The sequence below is a fragment of the Elephantulus edwardii genome, unplaced genomic scaffold, assembly GCF_000299155.1.
Source record: "Elephantulus edwardii isolate Elephantulus edwardi_28Jun2011 unplaced genomic scaffold, EleEdw1.0 scaffold00003, whole genome shotgun sequence".
Taxonomy (NCBI): domain Eukaryota; kingdom Metazoa; phylum Chordata; class Mammalia; order Macroscelidea; family Macroscelididae; genus Elephantulus; species Elephantulus edwardii.
Genome location: NW_006399753.1, coordinates 33,584,387 through 33,602,496, shown reverse-complemented (window position 1 = coordinate 33,602,496; position 18,110 = coordinate 33,584,387). Strand labels below are relative to the sequence as shown.

General features: G+C 34.8%; 1 protein-coding gene across 1 annotated transcript in view; it reads left to right on the top strand.

Moving 5' to 3' along the window:
* PSMD14 (proteasome (prosome, macropain) 26S subunit, non-ATPase, 14) overlaps positions 1-18,110 on the top strand; it is a 123,421-nt gene that overhangs the window by 61,520 nt on the left and 43,791 nt on the right. Inside the window, exons 3-6 of the mRNA XM_006879364.1 lie at positions 2,954-3,025; positions 3,565-3,684; positions 6,497-6,567; positions 7,913-8,063. Of these exons, the coding sequence (XP_006879426.1) occupies positions 2,954-3,025; positions 3,565-3,684; positions 6,497-6,567; positions 7,913-8,063 (414 nt within the window). The remainder of the gene's footprint in view (positions 1-2,953; positions 3,026-3,564; positions 3,685-6,496; positions 6,568-7,912; positions 8,064-18,110) is intronic.

The following is an 18,110-nucleotide window of genomic DNA, read 5'->3' as shown; positions in this document are numbered from 1 at the left end:
TCTTTCCATTTCCTTGCTTACTACTTGCATACTTTGATACTGAGTGTTGTGTGTGCCATCGAGCCAATTTCTACTCAGAGCAACCCTATAAGACAGAGTAAAAACTGCTTATAGCATTTGCAAGGTGGAAATTTCTGCCAGAGCAGACCATCAGTGCTCCCTTAGAGTCCCATCAGCCCTTCCTTACAGAATGCCTTGGGGGTTTGATATGTCAACTAAGTGCTCAGTCATTATGCCTCCAGAGTAATTGTTGGGTATTTTTCTTTCTTGACCATTGGCTTACAGTAAGTTCCTTGATTTATTCCTTTCATTCTTTCAACCCGTATTTATTGCATTCTCACAATGTGCCAAGCTTTTTCTAGGTAACTGTTAGATATAACAGAATCTTTCTTCATTGATGATGAAAATAATTTGTATATTTTTCCTGTGATAACATTTTGAGATGCAGTGATGTTTTATCCACCCTGCATACCTCCCCCTCCCACATCAGTTCCTCTCTCTCCTGCCCCCAATGACTATCTTCTGACACGTTTAGAAAGAGCACTCTGGTGGCATAGTTTACAAGGAAATGCAATGCCTGTCTAGCAGATCCACCAGCAGCTCCAAGGAGAAAGGCAATCACCTCCCTCCTGTATGATTTACAGCCTTGGAAACGCAACAGAGAGTCAGTCTGGGTGCATTCTGCTCACTGGCAATTAAGTGCTTTTTTATTTTGTTTTATTCTTACATAGAATATAGAAATAACTATCAAGGCCTTAGATGATGCAAATGGTATGTGCTTGATTACTGACTTTAGTGATTCTAATCTCCCTGATGGTACTGAGGAAGAAGGGGTCTGACAATCTGCTAAAGTTAAGATTACAGCTAACAAAACCCTGAGAGTTGTACTCTGTAACACATCATGAATCAGGTTCCATATTCTTAAGAGCTCAACTTGTCTCTATCAGACTCTGATCCTTTTTACAAATATTAATTTTATTGTGCCTTTTCTCCCACTCTGTCTTCTGTGATCAGAGTTAGAGCAATAAGTGGTAGTAGCCAAATACCTAGTTCTTCTGGTCTTAGGTTAATGAAGGCTCTGCTTCATGTGACTCATTAGATCTTTAGACTTCCTGTTTCCTTTACTCTTTGATTTCCTTCCCTTTTCTCAAACGGAAAGACCAGTAGTTGGAGATTAGATGGCCACTCACAAACTTTTAAGACTCTCCTCACTACTCAGAAAGTAAGATGTAGAACATTTTCTTTATGAACTGATAGAGAAACTCACCTGGATATATGCTATGTGCTTTAAATAAAAACACACATTGACTTGAAAATGTGAAATGTAATAGAACAAAGCAATTGATTTCATTTGGTAAGTAAACCCATAAATGTAAGATAGAATGTTGACTTAAAATTTGGATAGCTAGCATGTTTATTATATAATTTGTAATAAAATCACTGTGACAGAAAAGGAGCTTTAAGCAAAACACATAGATCACATCTCACTTTAATTTCCCACACTGTCCAGTGTTGAGTGTGTGTGTGTCTATTTAAATACATGTACTAGTGGCTGAAGAATCACATTTATAAGATTGTAGGTATCTTTTGCACACCCATTTTTATTGTAGTTTTATTCACAATAGCAAAGAATTGGAAACCATCCAAGTACCTATCAACAAATGAATGGATATTCACACATTGCAATACTATGCTGCATTGAAAAATGAACTCATGAAATACACAAAATAGGTGACCCTGGGGGACATTATGCTGAGTGAAATATCTCAGTCACAAAAGGACAAATACTGCATAATGCCACTGTTATGAAACAGGACTGACATGAGGCTTGGGAGGAAACTAAGAAAAGAAGGGATCATAATGTATATGGCATTGAAACAGATGAGGGAGTATAGGATTAGGTATTTTCATGACAAGATTATAAAAAAGAAATGCATATTAAAGTGGACTGGGGCATGGGGATTGTTTCACAATGAAAGTTGGGTGTTTTTTTGTTTTGTTTTGTTTTCTTCAAAGAGAAAAACGAACTGGGGGGGTGGGATGGGCAGGGAGGAAAATGTGCAATAATGAATGAATGGGGGAAAAATTAAATGGAAAGAATATGCTGTAAAAATATTGTAGTTATCCTATAGGTAAGGACTATACATAAATTGCTTTGTGTAGGAGAATCAAAGTGGTGGAAGTGTGCTTTCAATAAAGACAATAGAATTGCTACTAGTGGAAAACACATTATCTTCTTTCATCTGTACTATAGTTATAATATTTAATTTAAAGGTAGGGATCAGAATTTTGGATATATTTTGATATTAACTACCCCGTTCACAACCAGTTTGTTCACACTTGAGACAACTGTGTTATAATTGTTGTTATTGCAGGGGAGGAAAACAACTTCATGAAGTGCCTGTTCACAGCTCTTCCACCTAGGGATTAGAAGTCCTCTCCCATCTTCCTCCCGCCTCATTATACCTATATATCTGCACAGTGATGATCCCATAACCTTAATCTACATACTGACTTTAGCAGAAAATCAAGAAGCTTAGAGGAATTGTTGTGTGTATTTATCAGTCACTTTAGTTCCTCATGCTAATCCAGATTCATTTATTTACATTATGGTAAGAAATGTGACTAGTTGGTAAATTAGAATTATTTTGTAGCTAAGGTTGGTGAGTACTGCTGAAAGCCTTAGAAGCTTTATGTTCCATGGACTTGTCTGTTTTCTCCTGTTTTGTTATTTGCACACTTGCCTTTGATTGATTATATTGTAACAGAATGAAAGATACTTTGCATTTTTTTCTGAAAGTCTTTTAAAATAAGGTTATAAAAGGTTCCTTATATTGTGCCTTTTCTCCCACTCTGCTGTGATCAGAGTTAGAGCTGTAAGGTTGTCTAACATGTAACTTTAATTTTAAACTCATAACTCTATGTTTATAATAATTAATATACTTGTTTCTAGGGGCCACCTACAGATGCTCCTGCAGTAGACACAGCAGAACAGGTCTATATCTCTTCTCTGGCACTGTTAAAAGTAAGTTAATAGAGTTAATTTGCTTTAGAGAACTTTGTTGTTTCACTGTATCTTTAGTTTGGGGATCTTTGTCACCTTTTTTTTTTTATATTTGTCACCTTAATCTTCTGAGACATTAACTATTGTTTTGCTTTTGTTGGTGTTGTTACCGACCCTCTTGTGGGTTTTCACAGGCTATAAACTGCACAGGAAGAGATTGGTCAGCTTTCTTCCACAGAGCAGCTGATGGATTCAAACTGTGTGCCTTTGTGTTAACAGCACAGCATTTTAACACTAGACAACCAGAGCTCCCTTTTAGGTGGAGATGTAAAATAGAGTGATTGACAGTAATTGCAGCAATGGGTTCAAGGATGTCCGAGATTGTGAGGAGGACAGGGCAGGACAGGGTTCATATCTGTTCACAGGGTCGCCTGGAGTTGTACTCGACTCGATAGCTGGTAACAAGAACAACTTTCAAAGAAACAAAACTAATTTATTAAATAAAGTATCAGGTATCTCAAAGAAATGAGCTTTATGTCCACATATCTACCATTTTACAGATGTTAAAACATGGTCGTGCTGGAGTTCCAATGGAAGTGATGGGTCTGATGCTTGGAGAATTTGTTGATGATTACACCGTCAGAGTGATTGATGTGTTTGCTATGCCACAGTCAGGAACAGTGAGTACTTTAAGGGTTGCCTGCTGCAAGTAAATGTGTTTCTTTTCTTTTTTTTCTTTCTCTGTTCAAAACTGTTCATATTTTATTTTCCCAATTATATTCTCTTTCTCAGTATGAAAAAATAATTTAATTATGATATTTTTTAGTAATAAATTAATGATAAAGTTATAGACAATATTGAATTAATCATCTTTTAAGTAAAATTTGAGTTCCTTTTATGGTCACAAAATGAATGATATTAACACTAAAGCTCTTTAAATATACTTTAAGCTTTTGCTAGCTAGCATAACATCAGGGTATTACTTTAGTTTGAACACTTGGTTCAATATTTCAGAAATTTCTTATTTAGGTTTATATAGCTCATAACTACTAGCTGATAATCCCACTTTGTTCCCATTGTTTTGAAATATGTTACCTGATTTTAATACTTTAAATGTGATGATAAATTACTTTTAAGCCTTTCCTTCTAAAATATTATCAAACAAGTAAACCGTACAGAGCCATAGTTCTTTTTCTTAGGCATTAATTTGTTTCAAGAACATGCGTACTCCATGCAGATTTTGAAAGTTGTTATGGCTTACTTTGTTGTTCTTTATGGAGGTGTTTTAATTTTTTATTTAATAATATTTATGCAGATAGTTATACATTTAGATTTAAAGAAAATAGACAAAAAATATAGCCATTCCACCGAACTGCTAAACTTTCCACTTTATTGTCATTACATACATTTTTAAATCTTTAAGTAAGTGACCAGTTTAGCTGGTAAAACCTTTTAGTAGTAACCTTTTGAACATCAGGAAAGTACTTAATAAAAGGGGCAGTGTTTCTCCAAAGTTAAAATTCAGAAGGCAGAAAAATATTACCTAGAAGAATGGATGGAAATGAATGCACCAGAAAGAAGTGAGAAGAATACTGCTACAGGGTAGGGACTGTAATTAATGTCATTAACCAAGATCTATGTGAATGACTGAATGGAAAACCAGTTTGATTTGTAAAAAAGTGTTTTGGTTTTGTTTTTAAAATATCCTTTTTGCATATTAAGTAAAGATTTAGAATTAAATCCTAGACTGTTACTGCTTGTATTTACCTTTTTGGGGACAGTGGTGGTTCAGTGGCAGAATCTTTACCTTCCCATGCAAGTGATGTGGGTTCAGTTTTCCAGCCAGTGTATCCAAAGTGCAACCACTACCTATTTGTCAGTGGAGGTGTGGCTGGCTGGCATGTTGCTGTGAGGCTGAACAGATTTCAGGAGAGCTTCCAGACAAAACAGACTGAAGTTAGACCTGGCAATCTACAACCCAAGGGTCAATGGATAAAAACCTTATCAATTACAGTGTTCCTGTCTACAGTGGACCAGGGACAGCATTTCATTTTGCTGTGCATGGGGTTGTGAGTCGGGTGCTAACTCAGCGACAGTTAACAACAACTAATTCTTCATATCAGAATACATAAGATGAGAATTCTTTCTATTAAATACATCCTTTATGTACACATACATTAAGATAAATGCTTCTTAGGCTTTTATAGCATTATTTCATTGTAGGTCCTTGTTTGACAGTACACAGAAGATTTTTTATTCTCAAATACTCTTGTTTATTAGAACATTCTTTTGGCTCATGTGTAAAGGGTCTCATATGTCTCTGTTGCATGTTCTTTCTTCTCTTTTTTTGTATTTTAACAGCATTTTAAAATATGTTTTTAAAAAAACAAACCCACCACTCCAACATTCTAAGCCTAGAACTCTTAGGCTGTAGTTTACAGACTCCTGAGGGATGCACAGTATTTTAAATTGAAATGACTATTTTGGGTGGAAAGCAAACTTTATATTTATGGCTTGTTTAAAAGAGATTAAATTTACACTTCAGTGTCAGAAAAAAGTCTCTGGTGAGCTAAAATCAGAGATGCTACTCATCAATTATACTTTTTTAAAAAAAATTTTTATTATTTTTTGTGCATGTATCTACCGTCAAATTGGATCTGACTGGTACAGGGGGAGACTGCCCCTCCTTCTCCAGCAGAGAATCTGATGGACTCAAACCACATACCTCTGAGTTTGCAGTGCAGCTTCTTGCCACTAGGCCACCAGAGCTCCCTTCAATTCTACTTTTTTATGTTCTAACATCTTTTTTTTTCTTTTGAGTGAGCTAACAAAAATTGTACATTTGAAAGACTTGATTTTCTAAAGGAGTTTTTGAATTTTAATTATTTTTTTTAATTTTGAGGCGCTATTTGAAAGAGCGTATTTCCTGCAAAATATCTGCCAATAATTATACATGAAGCCCTGAAAGACTTTCCCTGTCATCCATCCAGAAATCAACAGCAAAAAAATTTCCACCACAGTTAGAAAAGAAGAAATTATTTTCTTGCTTCAAAGTTTTATCAATAAATAGCACTCTGGTAGTCAGCTATTTTAGAAATTTATTAGTATCTAATTTATACTTAATTGTGTGTCAAATATAGTTCAAAACATGTACAAAGAGTTTAAAATGCATTTCTGTAAGTTGGAACCAACTCATAGCTAACGCCCCAGTGATTTCCTGTGGCTATAAATCACACAGGAGAAGACGGCCCATATTTTCCCAAGATACTGCTGGTAAATTACAGCAGCCAGAGAGGAATGAATGGCATCTGGGTTTGCTATGAACTACATTGCCAGAGCTCCATTAGCCAAAGATTATATATCCAAAATTCATAGCACCGCTTTTTGAGCTTTTTGTCCATTTAATATGAAGTTGTTTCTCCCTCTAACCTACCCTCCCCCCCTAAATAAATTGTTTTCAAAACTAATAAATGTTCTTTTTTTCTAAATCAGGGGGTTAGTGTGGAGGCAGTTGATCCAGTGTTCCAAGCCAAAATGTTGGATATGTTGAAGCAGACAGGAAGGTAAGCATAAAGAATGGAAAAGAACTGGAGTAGGTTTAGAAATGTATCCTAAATTAATGAGTGTTAATGGATATAATTCCTAGAATAAAAACTATGTAAAAAATAACTTAATTGCCTTTTAGCAGTTTTTGAAGGTTGAAAATCACACTGGAAGGAGCTCTGGGACTCTAGAGGTAAGGAGTTGTTCTGCCATCCCAAAGGCAGGCAGTTGGAACCCACCAGCAGCTCCTCTGGGGAAAAGATATGGGCAGTCTTCTCCTACGTGATTAACAGCCCCTGAAAATTTGCTGGGAATCAGCTGTAAGTTGGTCTGACTCAAAGACACATAACAGCAAATCACATTGGAGGAGACTGCCTTTCTTTCTCCAGCAGAGCCATGGTGAATCGAGACTCGGAGAGGTGCCACCTTTGGGTTAGCAGTGCAGCTCCCTGTGTCCTGTGCCACCAGAATTCCTTCATAGCTTTGTAGTTGATAAAAAAATAACTATCCGTATGAGTGCTTTGTTTTACCTGTTTAGTATCCCTTCCTATATAGCATCAAAGACAGATGCCATAGTACTGCCTCTTTTTAAATTTTGTACAGGCTTATAGGAAGGTTAGACTACAGTAATCTCTGTTAAGCATATGGAGTTGTTCTTTGGTCACATATAATTGAAGAGCTGCTATTTTCCATGTATTTTAGAGTTATAGCTGAATGAGATTCTGAATTCTTAATTATGTCTGTAGGCATATGTATTTTAAAGAAAAGTAGAACCCAAATATTTTTTCAAATTTTTTCCTCCAGACTGAATTTCTTAATAGTTGTCATTCTCTTGCTCAAATTCTTCTACTGTGGAAAAAACTTCAAAATTAATGTTAGCAAAAGGCTCAGCAGCCGAGCAGAACAGTGCAAATTGGTTTTTGACTGAGTTCCTAGTTGTACTGCTGGTTTAATTGATATTTAATCCTTTCACAACAGTGGATCCTGGTGTCCATTGTTAAAAATGTACTCTGCCTGGAAAATCCAACTCCCAGAGCTAAGGCGTTAAAGAGTAGATATTTACTTGAATGCTGAAAGGGTAAAACTGGCTCTGAGAAAGTGTGGTAACAAGGTGAAAAACTGAAAGCCTTATCTACCACCGCTAATGTGCATCTCTTAATGATAGCACTCCTTTGTCACACTTACTCATTTCCATGTTTTCTGGATAATATGGTGTATGATTTCAGTGTTTTTAATGGTGCTTCTTCACACCTGTGTGTTTTTCATCTTTTCTTAATTTATACCCTGTTAGTGTGTTGTTTCTTTTCATATCATAAATGTATTACTTGTTCTCTTATGAGCATTTGAATGCCCTCTTTGTTTCAGGCCTGAGATGGTTGTTGGTTGGTATCACAGTCACCCTGGCTTTGGTTGTTGGCTTTCTGGCGTGGATATCAACACTCAGCAGAGCTTTGAAGCCTTGTCGGAGAGAGCCGTGGCAGTGGTTGTGGATCCTATCCAGAGTGTAAAAGGAAAGGTAGAGTCAAGTCTATCTTTATTAGCATCTCCTGCCACATTGGGTTTACAGACGAGTTAAATAAATAAAGAGAATTCAGTTTAAAGCAGGATTCTTAATTACACAGAAACCTTTGGCAAAAAACTGAATAAGTCTATAAATGTGTCTTGGCATTATTAGCAGTTTAATTATTTAGAGATATCATTCTATTTTAATCAGCTATTGCCTAATAATTATGAATGTTTATATGTAATTTTTAAAAAATTTCCCAGAATTGGAAATACTAAGTTATGCTTAAACCATGCAATGAACATTTTATTAATATTTTACTAAATAGAACTTTACTCTTCTTTATTTTTAAGTAATGAACTTGAGTTTGATACAACATTTATACAATCTACTTAGGACTCTATTTTTGGCTTCTAATACCCTGATTTAAAAAGAAAAAAACATTTGCAGGGTGTATTCTGGTGTTAATATGTTCCAAATATTTCAGACAATGAAAAGTTGCCCCAAAGACTTGGTATCAACTATTTGCATTTCTCGAATGAGAATGCAGATAAATGATTAAATATGCTAAATGATTCTAAAAAGAGATTTACTTGCAAAGCATATTGGGTTATGGTTATTCTTTGTTGAAATCTCTTTTGTTCTTGTTTAGTTCTCTCTTTTTTTTGGTTCATTCGTTCCTTTTTTTTCCTTTTCTTTCTTTTTTTTTTTTATTTCTTTCTTTCTAGCCCCATATGCCATTTTCCTATTTCCTGCCTCATGACAGCAGGGAGCAGCTCTATTATCACCTTCACAGAGCTGTCTGCAAATGTGAGAGGCAATTCGATTTTGCTCAACCACAGGGAGAGTGGATTAGAAAAACTACAGAACATACAGAAATTGGCTAGGTGGTTACTGCTTTAAAATACTGCTGAGGTGTCTTGTTTGAGCATGCACTTCCATTGTAGTGTAGAATAATTGTTAAAATAATATCACAATACATTTATAGACTCCTTTTTATGCAGTTTTTTAGAAATAATTTTTAGAGTACTTAAAAAAAATATTAGTATGCTTTCTACCAAGCCTAGAATTTGATAGTAGTGCAGATTATATTTACATCTGTTCAAAGAAACTAAAAACATGGCTGTTAAGAGTTCTCTGTCATGAATTGAGTTTGATTTTATATTACTATGATGAATAAAAACTGAGGTCATTTCTAAATCATGATCCTATTAGTTGTGGATTTAACCTTTTGGAGGCAGAAATGATCTATTAAAACAATAGCTATAACAGAAGGTGCTATATATTAAACAATTCATAAAAAAATATGTTGCATTTAAAAATCATTAATAAAAAAACAATTCCGAATAGATAACTTCTGATAATTCTTAATTTTTATTTTGGCTGAGGGTATTGTTAACCTGATATGGTTAAAAGGTTGAAAATTCTTAACTTTTGTTAGCTTTCTGAATTCAATTACAATATAAAGCCTTTCTCAGGTTTAATTTTCCAGTATTTAAGATACCATTTTAGTAAATTCATTTAAGTAATAATTTTTGTTTCAAAGTTTAGTATTTCTAAAATTTGTCTAAATAGTCTCCTTTATCACCCAATATATATTAATAGTATTTGAAATTTTCTTTTAATAATAAGTAGACAAGATTGAGAGGCCACATAAACCACACACAGCCTCTTCTACTTTGAGATCAGAAGAACTAGATGGTGCCTATCTACCACTTATTCACCATTCTGACCATTCAGCAGAAGGTCCCAGATAGACTATCACCACTGAATAATGAGTTCCCTTAAACAATTAACTGTTGTTATTTGCCATCAAGTCAGGGCCGACTCATAGCTGACCCGCCAGTGAGTTTTCAGAGGCATTTAATCACACAGGAGGAGATTGCTCATCTTTCTCCCACAGAGCAGCTAGTGGATTTGAACTGAGTGCCTTTGGGATTGCAGCCAAGCTTTTTACCACTGGGCCACCAGAGCTCCCTAAACAATTAAGTATATGAGATCATATTGACCCAGAAGTGAAAATGAGTTAAAGGGAAGCCTAATTTGCCATATAAGCTTTCACCTAAAGCATAACAAAGTATTACATGTTATTGTTGTTATGTATTGTGAAATTGGCAGCTGTTTCTTCAGTGGGTTTTCAGACACAAGAGGAGATTACCTAGATTTTCTCTTGTGGAGCAGCTGGTGTATTTGAATTCTGTGCCCTTGTGTTTGCAGTGCAACTCCTTCAACATTAGGCCACCAGAGCTTCTTTTAAATAAGCTATAAAATCCTGCTCTGTAGTATTACATTGGCTCATGTGATGGTAGTCCTTTGAAAATTAAAATGAAAATATAAACAAGTAGTCTTAAAGTGTTCTCAAAATAATGTAAATAAATATGTATTATTGATTATGGTATTTTTAATGGGAATTTTCGTTTCTAAACTTAATTTAAATGTGTAACATTGGAATTTGCATTGTTTATTTCTAATTATAATTTATGCTAAGTAAATATATTTTATTTAAAAATAGATTTGTGTCACATAACTACTTTGACAGTGGTAAAATACAGTATTTTTTATTTTTTAAAAAATCACATGTATCACTGTCTAGTTTTAGTATATCATGAAAAAAATATTTTAAAAGTGACGTCTCTGTCATTGATAATTCATATCATTATATTACCTGGAATAAGAATAAATTAGCTGTTAGTGATACAACTGATAAGCTGAGTTTGGTTATAATAAGTTTTAAAAGTATAAGTTTATAAAAATGAAGAATTATTTAGAATTCCCTCCTTTTCCCCTCCACATAACTACATAAAGCAGTCAGTCTGAATATTTAGTAAGACAGATTAACAGTTGGTATGAAAGTAGGTGAAGCACTCAAGTCTCTATACCTTTTTTTCCCCCCTTTTGGAGCTCTGGTGGCCTAGCAGCAAGAAGCTGCTCTACAATGCCCAGGGCACAAGGTTCGAGGCCACCAGCCGTTCATGGGAGAAGGATGAACAGTAAGACCTTACCTTCTGTTTTCCACAAGATTATGTGAAGGTGGGCAACTATTATACTTATCATAAATTTTTGTATTAGAAAGTTTTATAAAACTTAGTAGTTTTATAAAAGTTTAGTAAAAGTTTCAAAGTATCCAAGCAATCTGTTTTTTTAAAATTTTTTCTTAGTTGTGGTCATTCCCATCTTCTCTTTCCCCCCTCCTTTTCCTTCCCTTCCTCTTCTTTCTTGAAATAAGGACAAAGAGTAATGAACAGCAAAGGCTTCAGAATCAGGCCTGAATGAAAAGCTCATTTTTATTTTTGGTAGCATGATCTTATACAAGTTAACCAATATTTTAAAAATATTTAGCTTTTAGCTTTTGTATCTATGAAAATAAAGATTTTTATACCTGCCTCAGATAAAATGATTATATTGAGTGATGATTACAGTGTACAAGGCACACATATATGCTAAATGACATAAAAATGGGAAATAATTGGTATTTAAAAGAAATAACACTAGTATACGTTTTTATTTTTACACTTCTGAAAGTTTTTCAGAAAACATGTATATTAAATTGTTTATTTTCACACATTTAGAAAGATGAGGATAATGACAATAGAAGACTTCTCCCTTCTTAAGTATGGCATATCCTGACTAACATGCTGTTCTTTCAGATCCAGCTCATTTTTTATTGAGCATCTACCATTGTTAGAGTCTTTCTTTTAGACATACTGATGAAGAAGGGAAGTAATATATCACATTCAGGTTCTGGCCTATGTAGTGTGATCAGTGTATCATATGTTTTATGTTTTACTTACTTGTCTTGTGTTTGTGGGTTTATCTCTTTCACTAGAAAGGCCTCTTTGAAGAGAGAAACCTTCATATCTTGAAATTTACATGAATGTTGGCAAGGTGGCTCTTCCTAAATGCTTCTAAAATAAAATCAAGGAATTAATACATATCATGTGTTACCAGTTTTGTTTTCATAGCTTTTAACAAGCCCTGCAGTCACTGTGATAAAGTTCAGGAAATAATTTTTATATACATTAGCAATCATAGAGTCATTTGTTAAGTGATTGACAATGAGATTGATATGGTTATCCAGTTTTTCATAGCATATCTTAGTGATTGTGAACCTTATGTGATCAGAGCTAGAGATCAAGTTTAATGTGTAGTTTGTCCTCTAAAAGGAGTGAAAAAGATTTATAATAGTTGTTTTTTGTAGGATTCTATTTTTATCTACTTTATGGAAAAGATAAGAGGTCAGTGAAAGACAGGAAACTTCAACAAGATGGATTGACACAGTAACTGTAATAATGGGCTTGAGCATGGCAGAAAACATGGGGATGGAACAGGATAGGACATGGTTCTGTTGTTCATAGGGTCACTGTGAGTCATAGTTTGCTCCTACCAATAACATTTTGATCAGTATATCATAAGAATTGATGGAATTGGCTAGTTTTAATCTCAAATTAGAGAGTTCTAGTGGCCTAGTCTGTAGGGAGTTGCACTGTCAACCCCAAGGTGTGAGGTTCAAATCTACTCGCTACTCCCTGGGAGAAAGATGAGCAATTTTTTCTGGTGTCTCTGAAAACCTGCTGGAAGGTCAGCTGTGAATGGTTCTATCTCTGTGGCAACGAGCTGACTTGTTTTGAATCCCAAATTATTTTCTCTTATCTTTTTGCTCTAGTTTTTCCAAATAGAAAAAAAAATACCATATAAAATTCTGTATACCTCTATGGGCATATTGTTACAATTCCTAATAAATGAAATAATTTGTAAGATTTATTTAACTGATACAATCAGAATTTATCAACTAGAAATGTAAAAGCATTTTTAGTTTAAAATCTCAAGAAATAGAAATTTTATTTATCACTTTATAGTGAAGTTAGAGCCTCTATGTTAGTAAGTAATATAATCTGTAAGCTAATTTATCATGCCTTAGTACCTTCTGTGTGTTTTGAGTGATGTAAATGTGCTTTAAATTTGTTTGAGTCCAACTATTTTAGGAAAGAATATAGAAAAACCTCTAGGATAATGTAATGTCTCATTATCTATAAGAATATTATTTATTGACTGTTCTGGTTATTGAATGCTTTTCCCCCCCTCAGCTAACTACTTATCCTTTATCATTCATTCAGCATATACTTGATTCATCACAACTGTGTGCCAGGCAGACACTGGACATAAAGAGGAGAATAAGAACTGTCTCCCATCTTTCTGTCACTTTTAAACCAGCAAACTGAAACTCTGACTTTGTGTGTGTGTGTGTGTGTGTGTAAAACACCACCTTAAAAATTATTTGACATAACCATTGTCAAATGACTTTATTTTGACAGTTTTTGGTTTTTTTTATATATCATTGTAATCCTGAAGAGAGTAGGAATGACAATAGTAGTCAATATTCTTCTAAGCCATAGTTGATTTATCAGTAGTTACTCCTATCTTATTAGATACCCATTACAGCTTTTCACATTCCAGATATCTTTACTGAATGCAGTTTTTAGCATAAATTGAACTCAAGTGTGTTTTATAATGATGAAGTTTTGCATTTCAGTATGCTTTTGAAAGATGTGCCGTGAATTCTAAGCTGAGTAGCAGCAATGATAAGAAAATGGGTGGAATATATGTTGGTAATGCTAGTAATTTGGTTTGTTAAGAGTTTGTGGCTTTTTGGAGGACCTGTGGTGAGCCTTTATATAAAATATATAAAATAGTAGAGAAAAAACCTTTGGTAGAGATGTTTTCATTTCAGTGGATATTTATTTTGCAATATACATGTACCAGGCACTCTGGGAGGGATTGAGTGGTGAATAAGACACAGCCTTACTGTCAAGTAATAACTGAATCTAACAGTGGCCTTGTCCCTGCTTTTGTGTAATAATTGTTATATCAAATAGGTTGGTAATGAAAAATACTGGCTTGGCATGGATAGAGGTACCAATCATAGTGCAGTATCATATAATCCAGTGACAACCGTTAAATATGCTATGATTGCTACCTGTATGCCATGATAAGTACTCCTCATCACTAGCCTATTTGATGCAATAATTATCATACCATTTAATAGGTCTCTGAGTTTTAGGTATTTTATCCATAAATTGGACATACTAAAAAAACTCTTGATTGTTGAGAGGATTAGGCAAGTTAATATCTTCACAATGCTTAATTAGTCAACCAAATAAATATTCAGAAAAGTAATTGAACTTTATGTATCTGGTCCTAGTAAATAACTTTTCCTATATGTCTTTTTCTGAAGATAGCATTTAGAATACAAGCAAAACATAAAAGCCGTGGTTAAAGTTAGGTGTCAGCTTGGCTCCTGGGATTCTCCAATTTAGGAGCTCCTGTGACTGACTTAGTGGTAAGGAATTAAACTGCTAACCTAACAGTACTTGGTTCATAGCCACCAGCTGTGCTGTAGGAGAAAGATGGGAAATCTCCTTCCTTGTGATTTACTGCCTCCAAACTTGCTGGACGGTCACTTCCAACTTGAGGGTAGACAACAACAGCACAACAATACTGTGTATGATAATTTTCTTCATGAAATATTGCACAGTCACCTCCACTATGAAAGATCTGCTGTGAGTAGTTGATCAGTTGAAAGAGAGTAAGCCGATATTGAATATATATTGACATCTGGAACATCTCTCTTGGTTTTGCTCAGTCTAAATGCTACATCTGACTTGTCATCTTTGACTCTTTGGACTTACCTACCAACTTTGGAGTTGTTAGCATCCAAAACTGTATGAGTCAGAAGAGGCCTCACTCTCTTGAAGTCTGGGATTTGCCGCTTTCTGTAAACTCTGTAAACTATCTCTCCCTCTCCCTTTCTTTTTCTCTTTCCCTCTCCCTCTTTCTCCCCCTCCCTCTCCCTCTCTCTCTTCCCTCCTTTCTCCTCTTTGTCCCCTCTCCCCCTTCTCTCTTTTCTCTCTCTCCCCTCTCTTCTCTCATTTCTCTCTCCCCCTCTCTCTTCTCTCTATCTTCCCCCCTACTTCTCTCTCTCTCTCTCTCTTTCACACACACACACACACACACACACACACACACGTCATTGAGTTTTGCTTCTCTAGAGAACTAGGCCTGAGACAGTTCCCTAATCTCCTGAACACACCCGCAACCCCCCACCCCCACCCCCGCTTGCCCTACTGCCATGCTAAAGTTGTTGAATTCCTGAAGTTTTCCCTTTACTTCCCATAGAACTATCCACAAGTGATACTCTTCTAATTTCTCTCTTTTAAAAAAATATGAAGTCACTTGTTCATTTTGTGTAGACTGAATAGCCAACAGATAGACCTGACACTCTAGGCTGGTATCAGACCAGTGATCCACATCTCATTAACAGTCCCCTAAGAAGTCCAGTTTTTAAGCTCACTGTTTACTTGTCACATAATAAGAGTTGAAATGACAAATCATGTAGGAGTATCAAGAGTCTAGGCATATTAAGTAATTTTTAGAAGATAACATTCAATAGGACTATACACTTCCTTTTACTTATAAATTTTCCTAAAGGAGATACATGCCTTAAAATGTGAGACATTTATTATGAAGAGCATAATTTTCTATTGATATTTTCTTATGCCAACCATGTATGGCATATGAAATTTTTAATTCTGGTTTCTTTGCTAGGGAAACTTTTTCTATTCCTAATACTCTCTTAGAGTAGCCATACTCTTGTTAGTTACTAGGCCAGTTGTCAAAGTGGAATTAGACATGGAAGAGATTTATTGGCGAAAATATTTAGGAACGGTAAAGGGAAGAAAGCACAGGAATAAATGGAGAAAACCTTCAGATTGCAGCACAGTTTTGAGGATGTGTCTGCCGGGCTGAGAGGGGAGGAGTCCCTGAGGTAAATTTGCCCTTTAGAGGAATGTCTCTTGGCAGAAAAGGCTAGATTCTAGGACCCCCTCCGAGTTCAGTCATTGGCTAAAAGAAGCCCAGAGGAAGTATGACCTGGTGTGAACACCCAGTGGAGCCAAAAGTATAGGAGCTGGAGTTGTCAGCTGTGCTGGCCACAGCAGGTCTTCTTCAAAGGATATCCGTGCTGGGCAACTCCATGACCACCACATTAAAAACAGTAAAAACTACAGTGGCAAGTACTTGTGTATTACTTTGTTTAATCCTCTTGATGACTCTGTATGATACCTTTAATGAGCAAATAAAGACATCTAGAAGTCAAATACGTTTTTCTAGGCCAGGACAGGGCAAGCTTCAGAGCTGTTATACATAGGGTCGCTATGACTTGCAAATGACTTGATGACACACAGGAACAACAACAACTACAACAACAGGCCAGTTTGCTAGCAAGTGATAGAGCCAGAATTCTAATGTAAACTAGATTCCGACTTCAGCATGCCTCAACCATTTACAACTTGACACCATGTGGGCTACATGCATATACTATAAAAAAACAACCTGCTGAAATTTTATTTCATAACCTAAATAAATAATTTTCACAATGTTTCATGAATTTAAAATATCTCATTTTCTTTTGAAATAGTAATTTTTTAAGGATCCATTCATTTTCATTAAGGCATATATGCTTAAAAATTGTGGCTTTACTCTTTGAATTTTGACACATGTCTTCACTTGTCAAAAAAGTACATTATGCTAGTTACATCCCATCCCCCTTTTCTCTCAATATATTGAAGTTGTACTACAGATCTCTAGCTACAGTAAGCAATTCCTCAAGTATGAAGAAAGAAAATGTACATACACATAGGGATTTCTTTTCCAGAGCTAAAATTGACATTTTATAAATAATTTCCGTGTTGCAAACTTGAGACTAAGAAATCACAGCAATTCAGTGATATGCATTTGGCATGAGTCAGTTTTAGTTCTTAGTGCTTTTTATTGGAAATGGCATAAAAAGTAAGATTTCTCTGAATTTTTTATGCTGTGGGCTTTCAAGAGACATAAGATGTTTTTCTCTTATAGATGTCTGGCAGTGCATGGCAGCAGAAGTAACGAAATGGTCACAAACCCAGCAGTACATCCTAAGTCACATGTGCCCTTAATTTTTAAAGAATCCAGAAACAACCTAAGCAGTTGATAACAGGTCATTTCTAGGTGATAAAGGGTATGTGATAGAGAGTGTTGCCTTGCTTTCCACACCTTGCATTTTTATAGTCATTTAGAGATATATATTTGTGTGTGTGTGTGTGTGTGTGTGTGTGTGTGTGTGTGGTGGGTTTATAGATTTTGAAATATATAACTTAACTGGTAACTAGATTTTAACTTTTTTATCCCCTAAAATGTTACACATTTTGTTCTTATGAGTTTTATGTGTTTTTTTATTGTTTCTATTCATTTTGTGTGTATTTTAATGAGTTAACCTGTGAAGTTTGAGAAGCAAATAATTTTCATTTTTTCTTTTAACTTGAGCAAATGAATACATTATAAATACTTCAAACTTTCATCCTATTCTATCTTCAATACTTCATAGCCATTGCCTTTCATATAAGTTTAACTGGAAATGCCAAAAGCATCCACTATGAAAAAAATATCTGTTTTCTTAATTACAGTAAGTACTGCCAGAGTATGCATACATTTTTTCTTTAAGAGTTCTGTATTAAACTAATATAAGAGCTTTCATTAAAACAAACAAATGAAACATGTTTCCTTTAAATGTAAAACTTAGGAACTACAGATTTGTACTTTAGAAATTGGTCTAGTTTCTCAGTGACCTGGCAGTTGATATGAAAACATGGATTTAAAAATAAATAGCATATTGGATGAATGGTACTTTCCACATAAAAGGAGCCAAAAAATTATGGCTTTAAATGGAATTTGCAAACAAATAGAGTTTCAAGTCTTTAACTGTATTCATTACTAAAATAAAATAATAGATCCTTGACCCTTTGGTATGCTTGGAATAAAATATGGAAAACAGTTATTGTTTTTAAAACTATTTTGCTTTTATATACTAAGACAGATGTAGAAAAAGATGCAGTTTTTATTTTGCATTGGCAGCTTCCAAATATTTTGTATCTATTTCCAAGAGTTGCAATTAGTAAAGCAACTATGGTACTGAAATCTGCACATCCCACAAGCTAATTATATTTGCAAGGTCAGAGTGAATACATA